This window comes from Populus euphratica, unplaced genomic scaffold (assembly GCF_000495115.2).
Source record: "Populus euphratica unplaced genomic scaffold, PopEup_1.0 scaffold265.1, whole genome shotgun sequence".
NCBI classification, from domain to species: domain Eukaryota; kingdom Viridiplantae; phylum Streptophyta; class Magnoliopsida; order Malpighiales; family Salicaceae; genus Populus; species Populus euphratica.
This window is the reverse complement of record NW_011500148.1, coordinates 307,102-319,083: the sequence shown is the minus strand read 5'-3', so window position 1 is coordinate 319,083 and position 11,982 is coordinate 307,102. Positions and strand designations below refer to the sequence as shown.

General features: G+C 30.8%; 1 protein-coding gene across 1 annotated transcript; it reads left to right on the top strand.

The window, feature by feature from the left end:
* The first annotated feature begins 2,711 nt into the window (after positions 1–2,711).
* Positions 2,712–7,890, top strand: LOC105110861 (potassium transporter 5-like). Its single transcript, XM_011006041.1, has 9 exons — positions 2,712–2,885; positions 2,971–3,193; positions 4,295–4,543; positions 4,645–4,683; positions 4,893–5,153; positions 5,233–5,285; positions 5,592–5,706; positions 5,969–6,223; positions 6,651–7,890. Exons 1-9 carry the CDS (start codon positions 2,712–2,714, stop codon positions 7,745–7,747), a joined length of 2,466 nt encoding a protein of 821 aa, XP_011004343.1. The 3' UTR covers positions 7,748–7,890.
* Positions 7,891–11,982: the final 4,092 nt, after the last annotated feature.

The following is an 11,982-nucleotide window of genomic DNA, read 5'->3' as shown; positions in this document are numbered from 1 at the left end:
GAGCACCACCAATTAGCTATCCCTCACAGTAGGTACCCCCTCCCACGCCCCCAACCCTGACCGCAAATTTAAGTTTTGTATGAAAATGCTGAAACTGAAAATTTAAATTTTGTATGAAAATGCTGAAAAATTAATCACATGGTCACTAGGCCAGGTCAAAGCAGTGACCATGTGAAACTAGACTAGACCTATTTCAGACTAGCCTACAAAGCTAGCCTTGGTCTAACCCAACATTTCTTTTAAAAAAGAAAGAGGTTGTAGGGTCGTCAGTTGACCCAACCAAACTAGAGTTGACTTATTTCAGCCTATCTTGAATGGTTGGGTTGGGTGCATCCCAATATATTTAATAATAAAATAAAATAAAAAATAAAAATGTGTATATAAAAAAACTTTAAATTTTTCAAGGGGCATTTAAAAATATGTGTTGGTTCCTACATGTCTTTCCAATAATTTTATATAATATTAGGTTATAGACTTATACTGTAAGATACAAAATTGATAGTAAAAATATCTGATTTTCTTCAAAAAAAATTTAAAATAAAAAAAATTAATTTTCTCTTTCAAAAAAATATGTTTCTGTCTTCATGTATACAACCAAATCCTAAAAATATTTCATGTATATTTTCAAAAAAGATAAAATCATATTTTTATCATGTTTTAAAAATACAAAAATAAATATTATAAGAAATTTATGATTATCTATTAGAGTTTGTCTAAAATACAAAAAAACAAAGCATAGCAATTATTCTATTCGAAATGTTAAGAATTAGTTATATTTAGAAAAGAAATGTAAGACTAAATTTATACCTTAAAACAGTTAAATTTTAACCTAATAAGATAAAGATTTTCTCATGAAAAAAATCTACCTTAAACATTGGACATTGTCAAAAGATAAAAACATGACCTAGAAAAACAATCAAAAAATAATGTAACTTATATTAAGTGTGTGTACTGGAGGTGATGTGTCTTTCTTTTATATAACTAGTCTTTTATATAGACCCTTACATACAATTAGATTTTCTAGTGACTATAACATTAGGTGATGATTCCTGAACCTTATAATTATAATTTTATAATTACCCCAAAACTCTCTTTTCAATACCATCTCAGAAGATAGACCTGCCATTCTCGATATTGTACATGTCATGGTAAATAAGATCATATAACAACATGTGTGCACACGCGCAGATATATATTAAAATGTAAAAATCATTACTAAAAAATTAACTAACATATTTTAATACTCATGCACTAAATATAATTGCCGAAAGAAAAGTGAATAAATAAATAAAAGTTGAATACATTGTTATATAACTTCTTTCTTTAATCATTAAAAATTAATAATCACTAAGTCCATTCTTAATAATAAAAGAAACCATGGAGGTTTATTACAATATGTATAGAATGATAAGCTCATATTTGATATTTAAAAAAAAATCAACTTTTTTCATATATTAGTTTTTTTACTGTGGCTTCACATGTGTGATATTCAAATTTTATATTTTTATAAATTAAAATAAAACAATTTTTATTTATAAAGATATCTTTTCATTAATTTTACATGCAAAAAATTATCTCATAACAATTTTAATGATATATTTTTTTAAACTAATTTTTTAAAATTACAATTAAAATTGTTTTTCATAAACCTATTTTCTTACCCTATGACTACAATACCAACTCTTAAAAATCTACCTCGTAATCACAAACTCAAAAGTCTAATACGCCCAGAATTGATTCTCATGGATCATAGAAAACACCACGAAATAAACCTCACAAATACTTTAAAGATTGCTTTACAACTTGTTGGAACTTCATGCAGTGCTATTGTGCTACTGTCGTGACTCTCCTCCCAAAGAAATAATCGAAAACTCTTATTTAAGTACTTGCTTATGTCAATTTTGTATTCTAAAATAATTCAAATCCAATTTTGAAAAGGAAAATTACCAAATAGTTAGTCAAAGTGTATTAGATGATTATAATTACCCCATAATTATCTTATCTTAGGCTTGAATATTCCACAGACTTTATATGAGTCTCTATATCTGCAAAATTATAATAGAAATCTCCTTGATTATATTTCCAATATTAATATCATAATAGTGTAATAAATCCCTTGTGTTCATAGAATTCAATACATCTAATAAGGAATGCATTTTCTCTTTCATTTAGTAATTAATAGCAATCTCTATTATATTATTTTTTAATTAATATAATTAAACCAGACTACATGTACTTCAAGTTAAAATCATAATTGAACAGCAATTAATTATGCCGTGACATGCTCGGCACGTTAATTTGTTTATGCTTGTATTCTTTTGTTCTTCTTTTTTCTTAATAAGAAAAATGGAAACCAAAAACTCATTATTGTGTCAAGCGAGGAATATTGCGGAATGGTTGATAAAATAAATCATCATCATATGCAGTATTTGACTTCAGTATTAGTATAAACTAAATCACTAGAGTAAAAGGAAAAAACGTACCACTAGGATCTAGCTATCCGACACGTCTCTACTGAATGAGACTTGAAAGTGGCATTGGAAGGACTCACTAGAATAATGATTAATACATTAATTTCTGACCTCACTATCTAGAATTTGGAAGGAATCATTGGAATAATGGTGAATTAATTAATTATCATCTCTGATTTCCGTACACCTATAAATCCAAGAAGCTGAGCAGCTTCACAGAAACACAGCAGTTAAAGGAGGATGGCGGAGCAAGAGTTGGAAACAAACCAAGTGCAAATGGAAGAAGAAACAAAGGTGGAAAATAAGCTGAAAGGTCGAAAGATATCATGGGGAAACCTGCGTCGCGTCGACTCACTCAACCTGGAGGCTGGTCGGGTTTCCATGTCTCACAGCCACGGTGCCCACACCTCTAAGGTCATTTACTTGAGCTTTATAATATATTCCAATCAGAAATCCTCGTTAATTATTTAACCTTCGTTATATGCGTAAAAATGTGCAGATTAATTGGCAGAGGACGTTGAGTTTGGCATTTCAGAGCATTGGAGTAGTGTATGGAGATATAGGAACTTCTCCGCTTTACGTATATGCAAGCACTTTCACCGAGGGTATTAACCATGACCAGGACATTCTTGGGGTATTGTCCCTGATAATCTACACCATTGTCCTGGTGCCTATGCTTAAGTACGTCTTCATTGTTCTGTGGGCCAACGACAACGGTGATGGTAAGCTATATAACCAAAATCTCATTAATATAAGAATCCTAAATCATTGAAGTTAAATCTTGGCTGCTTAAATATATATAGACACAGCTCTAAACTTTTGTGTAGTGTTTTCTGACATGATCTTTGTCATCTGTCTCTGTTAAAGTTTATTATAAAACGACCGTGTTCACGTTGGAACAATATATATAGTTCATTTGCTAGTAGAATTAGATGGGGATTTTTCATGGAAATTAAGGAAATGTGTGCATCTGAACCTTATTTATAGTATTTCCGTCACCCGATACAGTAAACGAACGGAAAACGGAAGGCACCTAATTATGTGATGCATGGCATATATATATCGATCCTATATCAGTATTTTTTATTATTATTATATAGTCAAGTTCAGTTATAGTTTATTGGCCTACTTGGTATTCTGTTATATTTTTTTCTCAAAAAGTCTTTCATACCGTCGAATTAAAACAAAAAATAAGGTGTTATTTGTTTATAAATGAGTGTACTATAGATGATGTGTATAAATCAGTAAGTATATGTGCGTGTGTTATTCATGTAGATAAGTGCTATTAGTTTACTAGAGGCTTGCCTTGCTACTATTTTTTTTGGCTGTCAGTGATTCATTAAAAACCTGACGACTTCAATAATTAATTAATAAGCATCACGTTGATCGAATAGCTATAGATGTAATATTGTAGGGGATTTAGGGCTGACTCTGTTACGGATGCAGGATTCAATGTTTTTTAAGCAGAACTTCATATAGTCAATGGAATTATGTAGTCAATGGAATTATGTATTCATCAATAAAATTTGACTATTATAGGGGGGGGGGGGGATCTTTATTTTAGGTTTGTTTGGTTTTGTCGTGCTTCAAAATAAACGGCTGCTTTTAGATATATAATCATGGAAGCGAGAGAATGGATGCTTTCATAATCTGTTTTTACACATGTTTCTGTAAATTAAATTGTCGTAGATTGTTTATCAAATATTTTTTTCTATTCTAAAGCTTGGACCAAAAAATTGTTTAACGTGGCTAGTTAGGAAGTCCATGTACGTTTCGGTAAACCTAGTTATCATTCGATCACGAGTAGTTGTACCCTTTAACAGGTGGAACATTTGCACTCTATTCATTGATATGCCGATCTGCGAAGGTGGGCTTAATTCCAAATGACCAGCCAGAGGACCACCAGCTCTCCAACTACAGACTCGACACACCATCCAATCAGTTGAGGCGTGCTCAAATGATCAAAGAGAAGATGGAAAGTAGTAAAACAATTAAAATCATACTGTTCCTAATCACCATCCTAGGAACTTCCATGGTTATTGGAGACGGTGTCCTCACTCCATGCATTTCAGGTTTTTCTGCAGCCAGCTATGTTTTCAGCTTATCCGAGCATATTAGTTACTGTACTTCAGAGAAATACTGACTTGTAAGATCAACAAATTTTCTTTTGCAGTTCTTTCAGCAGTGAGTGGGATCAAGTCTCTTGGCAAAGGTACTATTATGCATAGTTCATAGAGAGAGGGAGAGCGAGAGAAAATATACATGATCTTCAAAACATGCGGAATTTAATTTTCTTCCATGACACGCTTTATAATTAACTTCACCAGTACTACTGGTCTTAATTTTATAGCATTTGGGTGATAATTATTATCAAGGACTGCTTCTTTCAACAACGTTAAGCTTGTTTAATTATACATGCAGATGCTGTTGTAGGCATTTCAATAGCAATCTTGATTGTTCTATTCTCTGTTCAAAGACTGGGCACCGATAAAGTGGGCTTTGCATTTGCTCCAGTTATCTTGTTGTGGTTTTCCTTCATCGGTTTAATCGGTCTTTATAATTTGTTCAAATATGAAATCGGTGTACTACGTGCTTTCAATCCAAAATACATGATTGACTACTTCAAAAGAAATGGTAAGCAAGGATGGATTTCACTTGGCGGAATAGTTCTCTGCATAACAGGTGAGTAAGAGTTTCTCAGATTGAATCGTGTATTTTTAGACGGCATGTATACTTTTGTCTCTAACTGATTAGGTGACAGGAACGGAAGCTATGTTTGCTGATCTGGGTCACTTCAACGTGCGAGCGATCCAAGTGAGTATCTGTGCATTTCCAAATTTCTTTCACCTCTCGGATTTAGCTATCCAAGAATGCTTAGAATGGTCCACAATTGTACATGAGAGGACACCAAGCAAGCACCCAAACTTACAATGATTAATTAATTGAATTTCGGACCATGTCCTTGTGCTACAGACTCATGATTCATGGTCGGTGTAGCCTTAATCATGATTACCAGACTGATTAATTATATAATACTTGTGTGATGTATTCTACTTGTTAGACTCCACTATTTTGCCAATTTATGGTTACAACCGCCTCCTCTTTTCTACTCCTATGCAGATTAGTTTTTCCAGCATCGTTTTTCCGGCACTACTAGCTGCATATAGTGGGCAAGCCGCATACCTCACCAAATACAATGATGATGTGTCTGATACCTTCTACAAGTCTATTCCAGGTATTTCCTGATGAGCAGGAAAAAACTACTGCAACCATGTCAAATTACTTCTTGGTGTAGCTAAAATACGTTATACATGACTACAGCACATACAAAACTTGCAGTATAAAACAACTGTCCTCTCTAGGATATTCGATGAAATTGAAATGGTAATAAGAAATATAAGCATCGACTTTATCGAGAAATGATCCGATTTTTCCTTATCATTCATCAGGAAAAAAACATTAACTGATTTGAGTTGTTTATTTTAACTGGCATGCAGATCCATTGTATTGGCCGACATTTGTTGTTGCTGTAGCTGCTGCAATTATTGCTAGCCAAGCCATGATATCAGGGGCGTTTGCAATCATCTCTCAATCCCTGAGTCTTGGTTGTTTTCCTAGAGTCAAAGTTGTTCACACTTCTGCAAAGTACGAGGGTCAAGTTTACATACCTGAGGTCAACTACTTGCTTATGGTTGCCTGCGTTGTCGTCTGTTTTGCATTCAAGACTACTGAAAAGATCGGCAATGCATATGGTAAGCTCCTAGGATCTTCAAACTTGAAAGCTCTATTTCTTTTAATGAAGAATTTATTATTCTTAATTCTCGGGTTGAAGAATTCCTATATAACCAACAAAACTCATTGAAATTATCAACCCACTTTGTATAGGATTTACATTCACAGCTGGGTTGGGAACAAATGACTATGAAATAAAGTATCATAAGGAAACACTTCAAGGTTGTGGTTAATGATGACTTGCCTCTCAGAATCAAGTACAATTGGTTCAGTAAAGAAACGACTGGGAACAAATAGACATTTCAAAATTGATTTGGTTCGCACAATCCAAAATTTATCTCTATCTTAAAGTAACGAAGATGATAGTTCAAGGGAGAACTAATATTTGAATGCTGTATTGGTCTCTACCACTAGTGTAATTGCTGTGGTGAAATTCTCTGAATGCAGGAATTGCTGTGGTTGCTGTTATGGTAATCACAACTTGTTTGGTTACACTCATAATGTTAGTTATATGGAAGACAAGGATTTGGTGGATTGCTCTCTTCTTCTTCGGATTTGGTGCTATAGAGGCCGTGTATTTATCATCTGTCCTATACAAATTTAAACAAGGTGGGTTCCTTCCACTGGCATTTTCACTTTTCCTAATGATATCAATGGGGATATGGCATTATGTGCAGAGAGAGAGGTACATCTATGAGCTTCAGAACAAGGTTTCTAGTGAATATGTCAGAGATCTGGCGGAAAGAACAGATATAAACCGGCTACCAGGAATAGGACTTCTGTACTCTGAGCTTGTGCAGGGCATTCCTCCAATATTCCCTCACTTCATTTCCAACATACCTTCCACACACTCGGTTATAGTTTTTGTTTCAATTAAGTCTATTCCAATAAGTAAAGTGGCACTTGAGGAGCGTTTCTTGTTCCGACAAGTTGAGCCAAGAGAATACAGGATGTTCCGTTGTATTGTAAGGTATGGATATAAAGATGCCACTGAGGAGCCCCACGAATTTGAACGCCAGTTGGTCGAAAACTTGAAAGAATTCATCCGCCATGAACACTTCATTCGTGAAGGAGGCAACAATGAATCAGCACCAGAAGAAGATAACATCCAACATTCCACTATACTAGCAGTAAAAGACGGAAAAACCAAAGAATCTCCAGCAGTTCATGTTGAAGAATCGCCACAGCAGACTAATCAACCCCGTATTTCTTCAGTTTCCATTCAATCAATCAATGCATCATCACGTTCCACTCAGTCAGTGAATGGGATTAAATCAGCAAATTCTTCTGGTGGAATGATACATGCCGCTGTCCCAAAAGGTGCAGAAGAAGAGATGCAGTTTGTGCAGAAGGCTATGGAGAAAGGTGTGATTTATCTCATAGGAGAAGCCGAAGTGGTGGCAAAACCAGAGTCATCCTGGTTCAAGAAACTAGTTGTTGATTATGGGTATAGTTTTCTAAGGAAAAACTTCAGACAAGGGAAGACAGTTCTGGCAATCCCTCGAACCAGACTTCTCCGGGTTGGAATGACATATGAAGTATGATATAATTAAGAAAATGCTGGTCTGCTTAATTATAGTTGCCCTGTTGTTTGCTGCCGTCTGCTTCTTAGCAAGATGAAGGATCTAGTACCAAAAAAAAAAAGGCAGTTCATGGAGGGTGTGCTAGGCGTTGGCTTGTCGCTATACTGGTGCTCGTGATAAAACATGTTGCGAACCTAAAGATATGTCAACAAACTCTAGACTTTTATTAGCAACAGTAGATTGTTAATAGGCATGGGGATTGGTACAGTTGAACTAGCTTACAGATGAAAATAAAAAATAAAAAAACCTAGATTGGTGTCAGCGCCACACCCCATCTGGGCCGAAATTTATTTTAATGTAAAAAAAAAGTTCATGTGTTGGTAGCGATTAATATTTTAACTAATTATATTATTATAAAAAAAAGATATTCATATTAAAAACAATGAATAATATCATGAAGTAAAAATGTATTTCAATTTTCAAAAAAAACTTTAATAATTCATGTGATATCTCTTTTTTTTTCCATAAGAATCATAATTCATTAAACAAAAAAGTAAACAAAGTTTAAAGAAGAGTATCTGTGATAATTATAATAAATTGAAATTTATTTTTATATAATTTCCATAACACTAAAATAAAAAAAATACATAGAAAGACCATAAAAATAATTAACAAAATTATCACTAACATCATAAAAAATAGCAATAATATCAATAGGAAATTAATATTGAATTGATTGATATCTAATAAAATAATATATCAAAAACTTCATGCTTATTGAATGTATATATAATCATTAATTTCAGAATTTGTGAGATTAATTGAAGCATACTTAAGTTAATCTGAACATTCATATTAAAAATATATATATATATATATATCAAAAATAATTTAATTTATTTAATTATAATTAAATTGTGTTGTCTAAAAAGAATGCATGCTAATATTATAAAAAAAATATCATAATTTAAAACTAAATGGTATTTAGTGAGATAATTTTTTAAAAATAACTTTAGTTTTTTTTTTGTTTTTGTTTTAATAGAGGCCTTCTTAAACGAGCCCAGGACGAGGCAGAGATGCCTGCTTGTGTTCCAAATAAAAAGGGGCCTCATGCATGTCCTATTTTTATTTTATTTTTTGTTAAGTTCGGTAGACAAAATCATGCATCCAATTTTTTCTTAAACAACTAGACGACATGTCTTTTCTACTTCGATTTCGGCTAACTAGGATCGCTGAAAATTCAAGTTTCGAACTGTAAGGACCTTAAAAAATCATTTCTAAACTTATTTTCCACTTTAAAACATCTAAATGGGGATTTCAATAAACTCATATATAATATTAAATAATATTTAATTTATTATAAAATAAAAAATTAACCTGAATTTAAAAAAAAAATCAAGTTTCAATCTACTCTTTCTCGCAAAATAAGATAAAAAAACTCTTATAGTTGCATAAAACTTTTTACACCAAGAATGATTTTTTTTATCACTATAATATGGTCAATTGGTAACTCTCTCTCCTTCATAGATTTTCAACTAGTTTCTTTTTTTCTTCCAAACAAAGGTTGAATAATGAATAAAATAATTTTTTAAATAAATAAAAAATAATGACCAAAAATGAGATTTTCCAAATTCTTACAAAAAAATATTACCAAAAAATGCGTTAAACAAATAATGTCTTAAACAAAAATCATTTATTACCTAATCTTTACATGGTCCCTAATTTATATTTTTGTCATAGTTATGGTAGGGGATACGAAGGAAAACTACATATGAAAAGAGTAAAAAGAAAAAAAGAAAATGCTATCTAGTTTAATAATAATTAGTAATCATAATTGGTTTTTCAATAATTTTAGGTTTGGGGTTAGTTTTGTAATATAAATTATATTATTATTTAAGATAAGTTATATTATTATTTGTATTAGTTTCTACAAAATCATGGTGATGATTAACTTTAATTGTTCTATTAAAAGTAAATTCAAACTACCACTAATATTATCTCTCATTTAATAAACATGGTACAAGATTATAATTATTAAAAGTTATAAAGAAATATATAGTAAAATTACGCATTACAAGGGTTAAGAATTATTAAGTACTACTTCTATATGATTTAAACCATGTTATATAGCATATAATTATATGCATGTGTGAACTCGATTTTTGTCATGTATCTTTCTTTCATTATATTTTTTTTATAAAGGCCATCTAGAACGAGAAAATATTAATAAATTCATATTCAAAGTCACTTCCAATCATCATTATGTTTTTGTTTTGGTTAATTCATGTTCTTAAATGAGACTTAAAAAAATATGAGATAAATATTGAAATATTTTTAATAATATAAGTTTCACATATTCAAACCTCAACATGCATTTTATTTTAAATTTTTTTTTCTTAAGGTTAGAGAAGTATCTACGTGCAGTTAAATAAAGATTGAAAAAGTAATGTTTTAATTAAAAAACAATAAAAATTTATTTAAGATATATATGTAATATTTAACCTTTCAAATTGATATATTTATCTATATTAGACAAAACCTCTAACTTTTACCTCAAACAGTAAATGTATGGATAGATACTCTATTGAGTTAAAGTGGGATGAAGAAATATTTTATTAAGTTTGCAGATTTTTTAGACAATATTCATTTCAAGCTTCTTTATGTGTTGGGTATACAACTTGTTAAAACATATATCTCTAAAAAAATAATTAATTTTTGTAAGTGAATCATATATCCCTTTTAACAATAGATTATTTTAAGAAAGTGAAATAAGTGTTTGCATAAACACATGATAATCATGATTATTTATTCTATACAATCTACAATCCTTCAAATTCAATAATCTAGATTTGTTTGAAATATATTCACAAGAAAAATATAAACTCTTAAGCTATTGGTAAACAAGTAATTATGTATTTTTTTATAAGGTGAAATTGGCTTTGAGTTTTGCAACCCATGGCCCATCATAAATGAACTTTATATTTTTATGGTGATAAAAGAAAGATATATACATTATAGTATTCATGTTGTTCTTTATCTTTTATTTTATGTCCATCACCGTATTAAAAATGTTTTCTAATACGTTTTTTTTAGAAGCACGACATTCAAATTATGGTGGAGGATATTAGTTTTTCAATAAAAAAGATCCCAAAAACTAATTCATTTTACCTAGCTAAAACTAGAAAACTTCTACTCGTCAAATTGAAAACCAAACACACTTCTACTTACTAGATTGAAAACCAAACACAATGTCCTTGTACTACGAAACCATATCATACAATTCTTCACTCGACAATACCTTTGGCACAACAAATCTTTCAACTCTACTTACAAAAAAGCCATTTTTGTTCATTCATAAAAAAATATATATGTTTTTTTATTTATTTATGTATAAAAATCAATCTCACACTAATTTTTACAAAATATGTATTTTTTAAAAGTTTATTATGATATGCAAAGTAAGTTTTGATTAAAAAACAAAAAATCATATCTTGTTAATTTTATATGACTATACGTGATAAAAAAATAACTAGTTTGAGAAAATTATAACTAAAATACAAAAATAAATTCTTTATTCTCATTGGATATTCATAAGTAATTTATTTTTTAAAAAAAAATTGCATGGTAGATTCATATTGCTAATGTTATCATAAAAAAACTTAAAACTCATAAATTTCATATAAGTTGATATGAGAACTTGTAATGCACGAATGAAGGAAGTTAATTAGGTCCGAGAATTTTTATATTTTTTGAGAAATAAAGCTTGTATAACAAACTTAATTTTTAATACCTTGTTTTATAATTTCAGGAGGCATGGTTGAAAATATAGAAGAAGACAAATCCTGACAGAGAAAGAAAAGGAAACTAACAACTTGATGCATGAATCTGAAAGTTCACGAAGTTTCCCATGGATGCACCTTCAGTTGGCATGTATTGAAGAATCTCTACTAGTCAACACACACACAGGTTGCTTATGAGTTATGACAGAACCGCCCATCTCCATGAAATTCTCAACTCCAATTAATGTCCTCTTGTCATGGGTGGTTTATTTTAAGACATAAGTGTCTCTGACTTCGTATAATATTGCCAATTATTGCAATAATGTTTCATTTACTAATTACTAATAATCTATATATATATAGTCCCTGTTTTTGGATCCGTAGAAAAGTACAAAAAGTTGGCCTGTTAGATTTTTAAGCTACAATGACGCCTTGAATTAGGAAATAATACTTCTTCTTTTTTTCGGTTGATTTGCC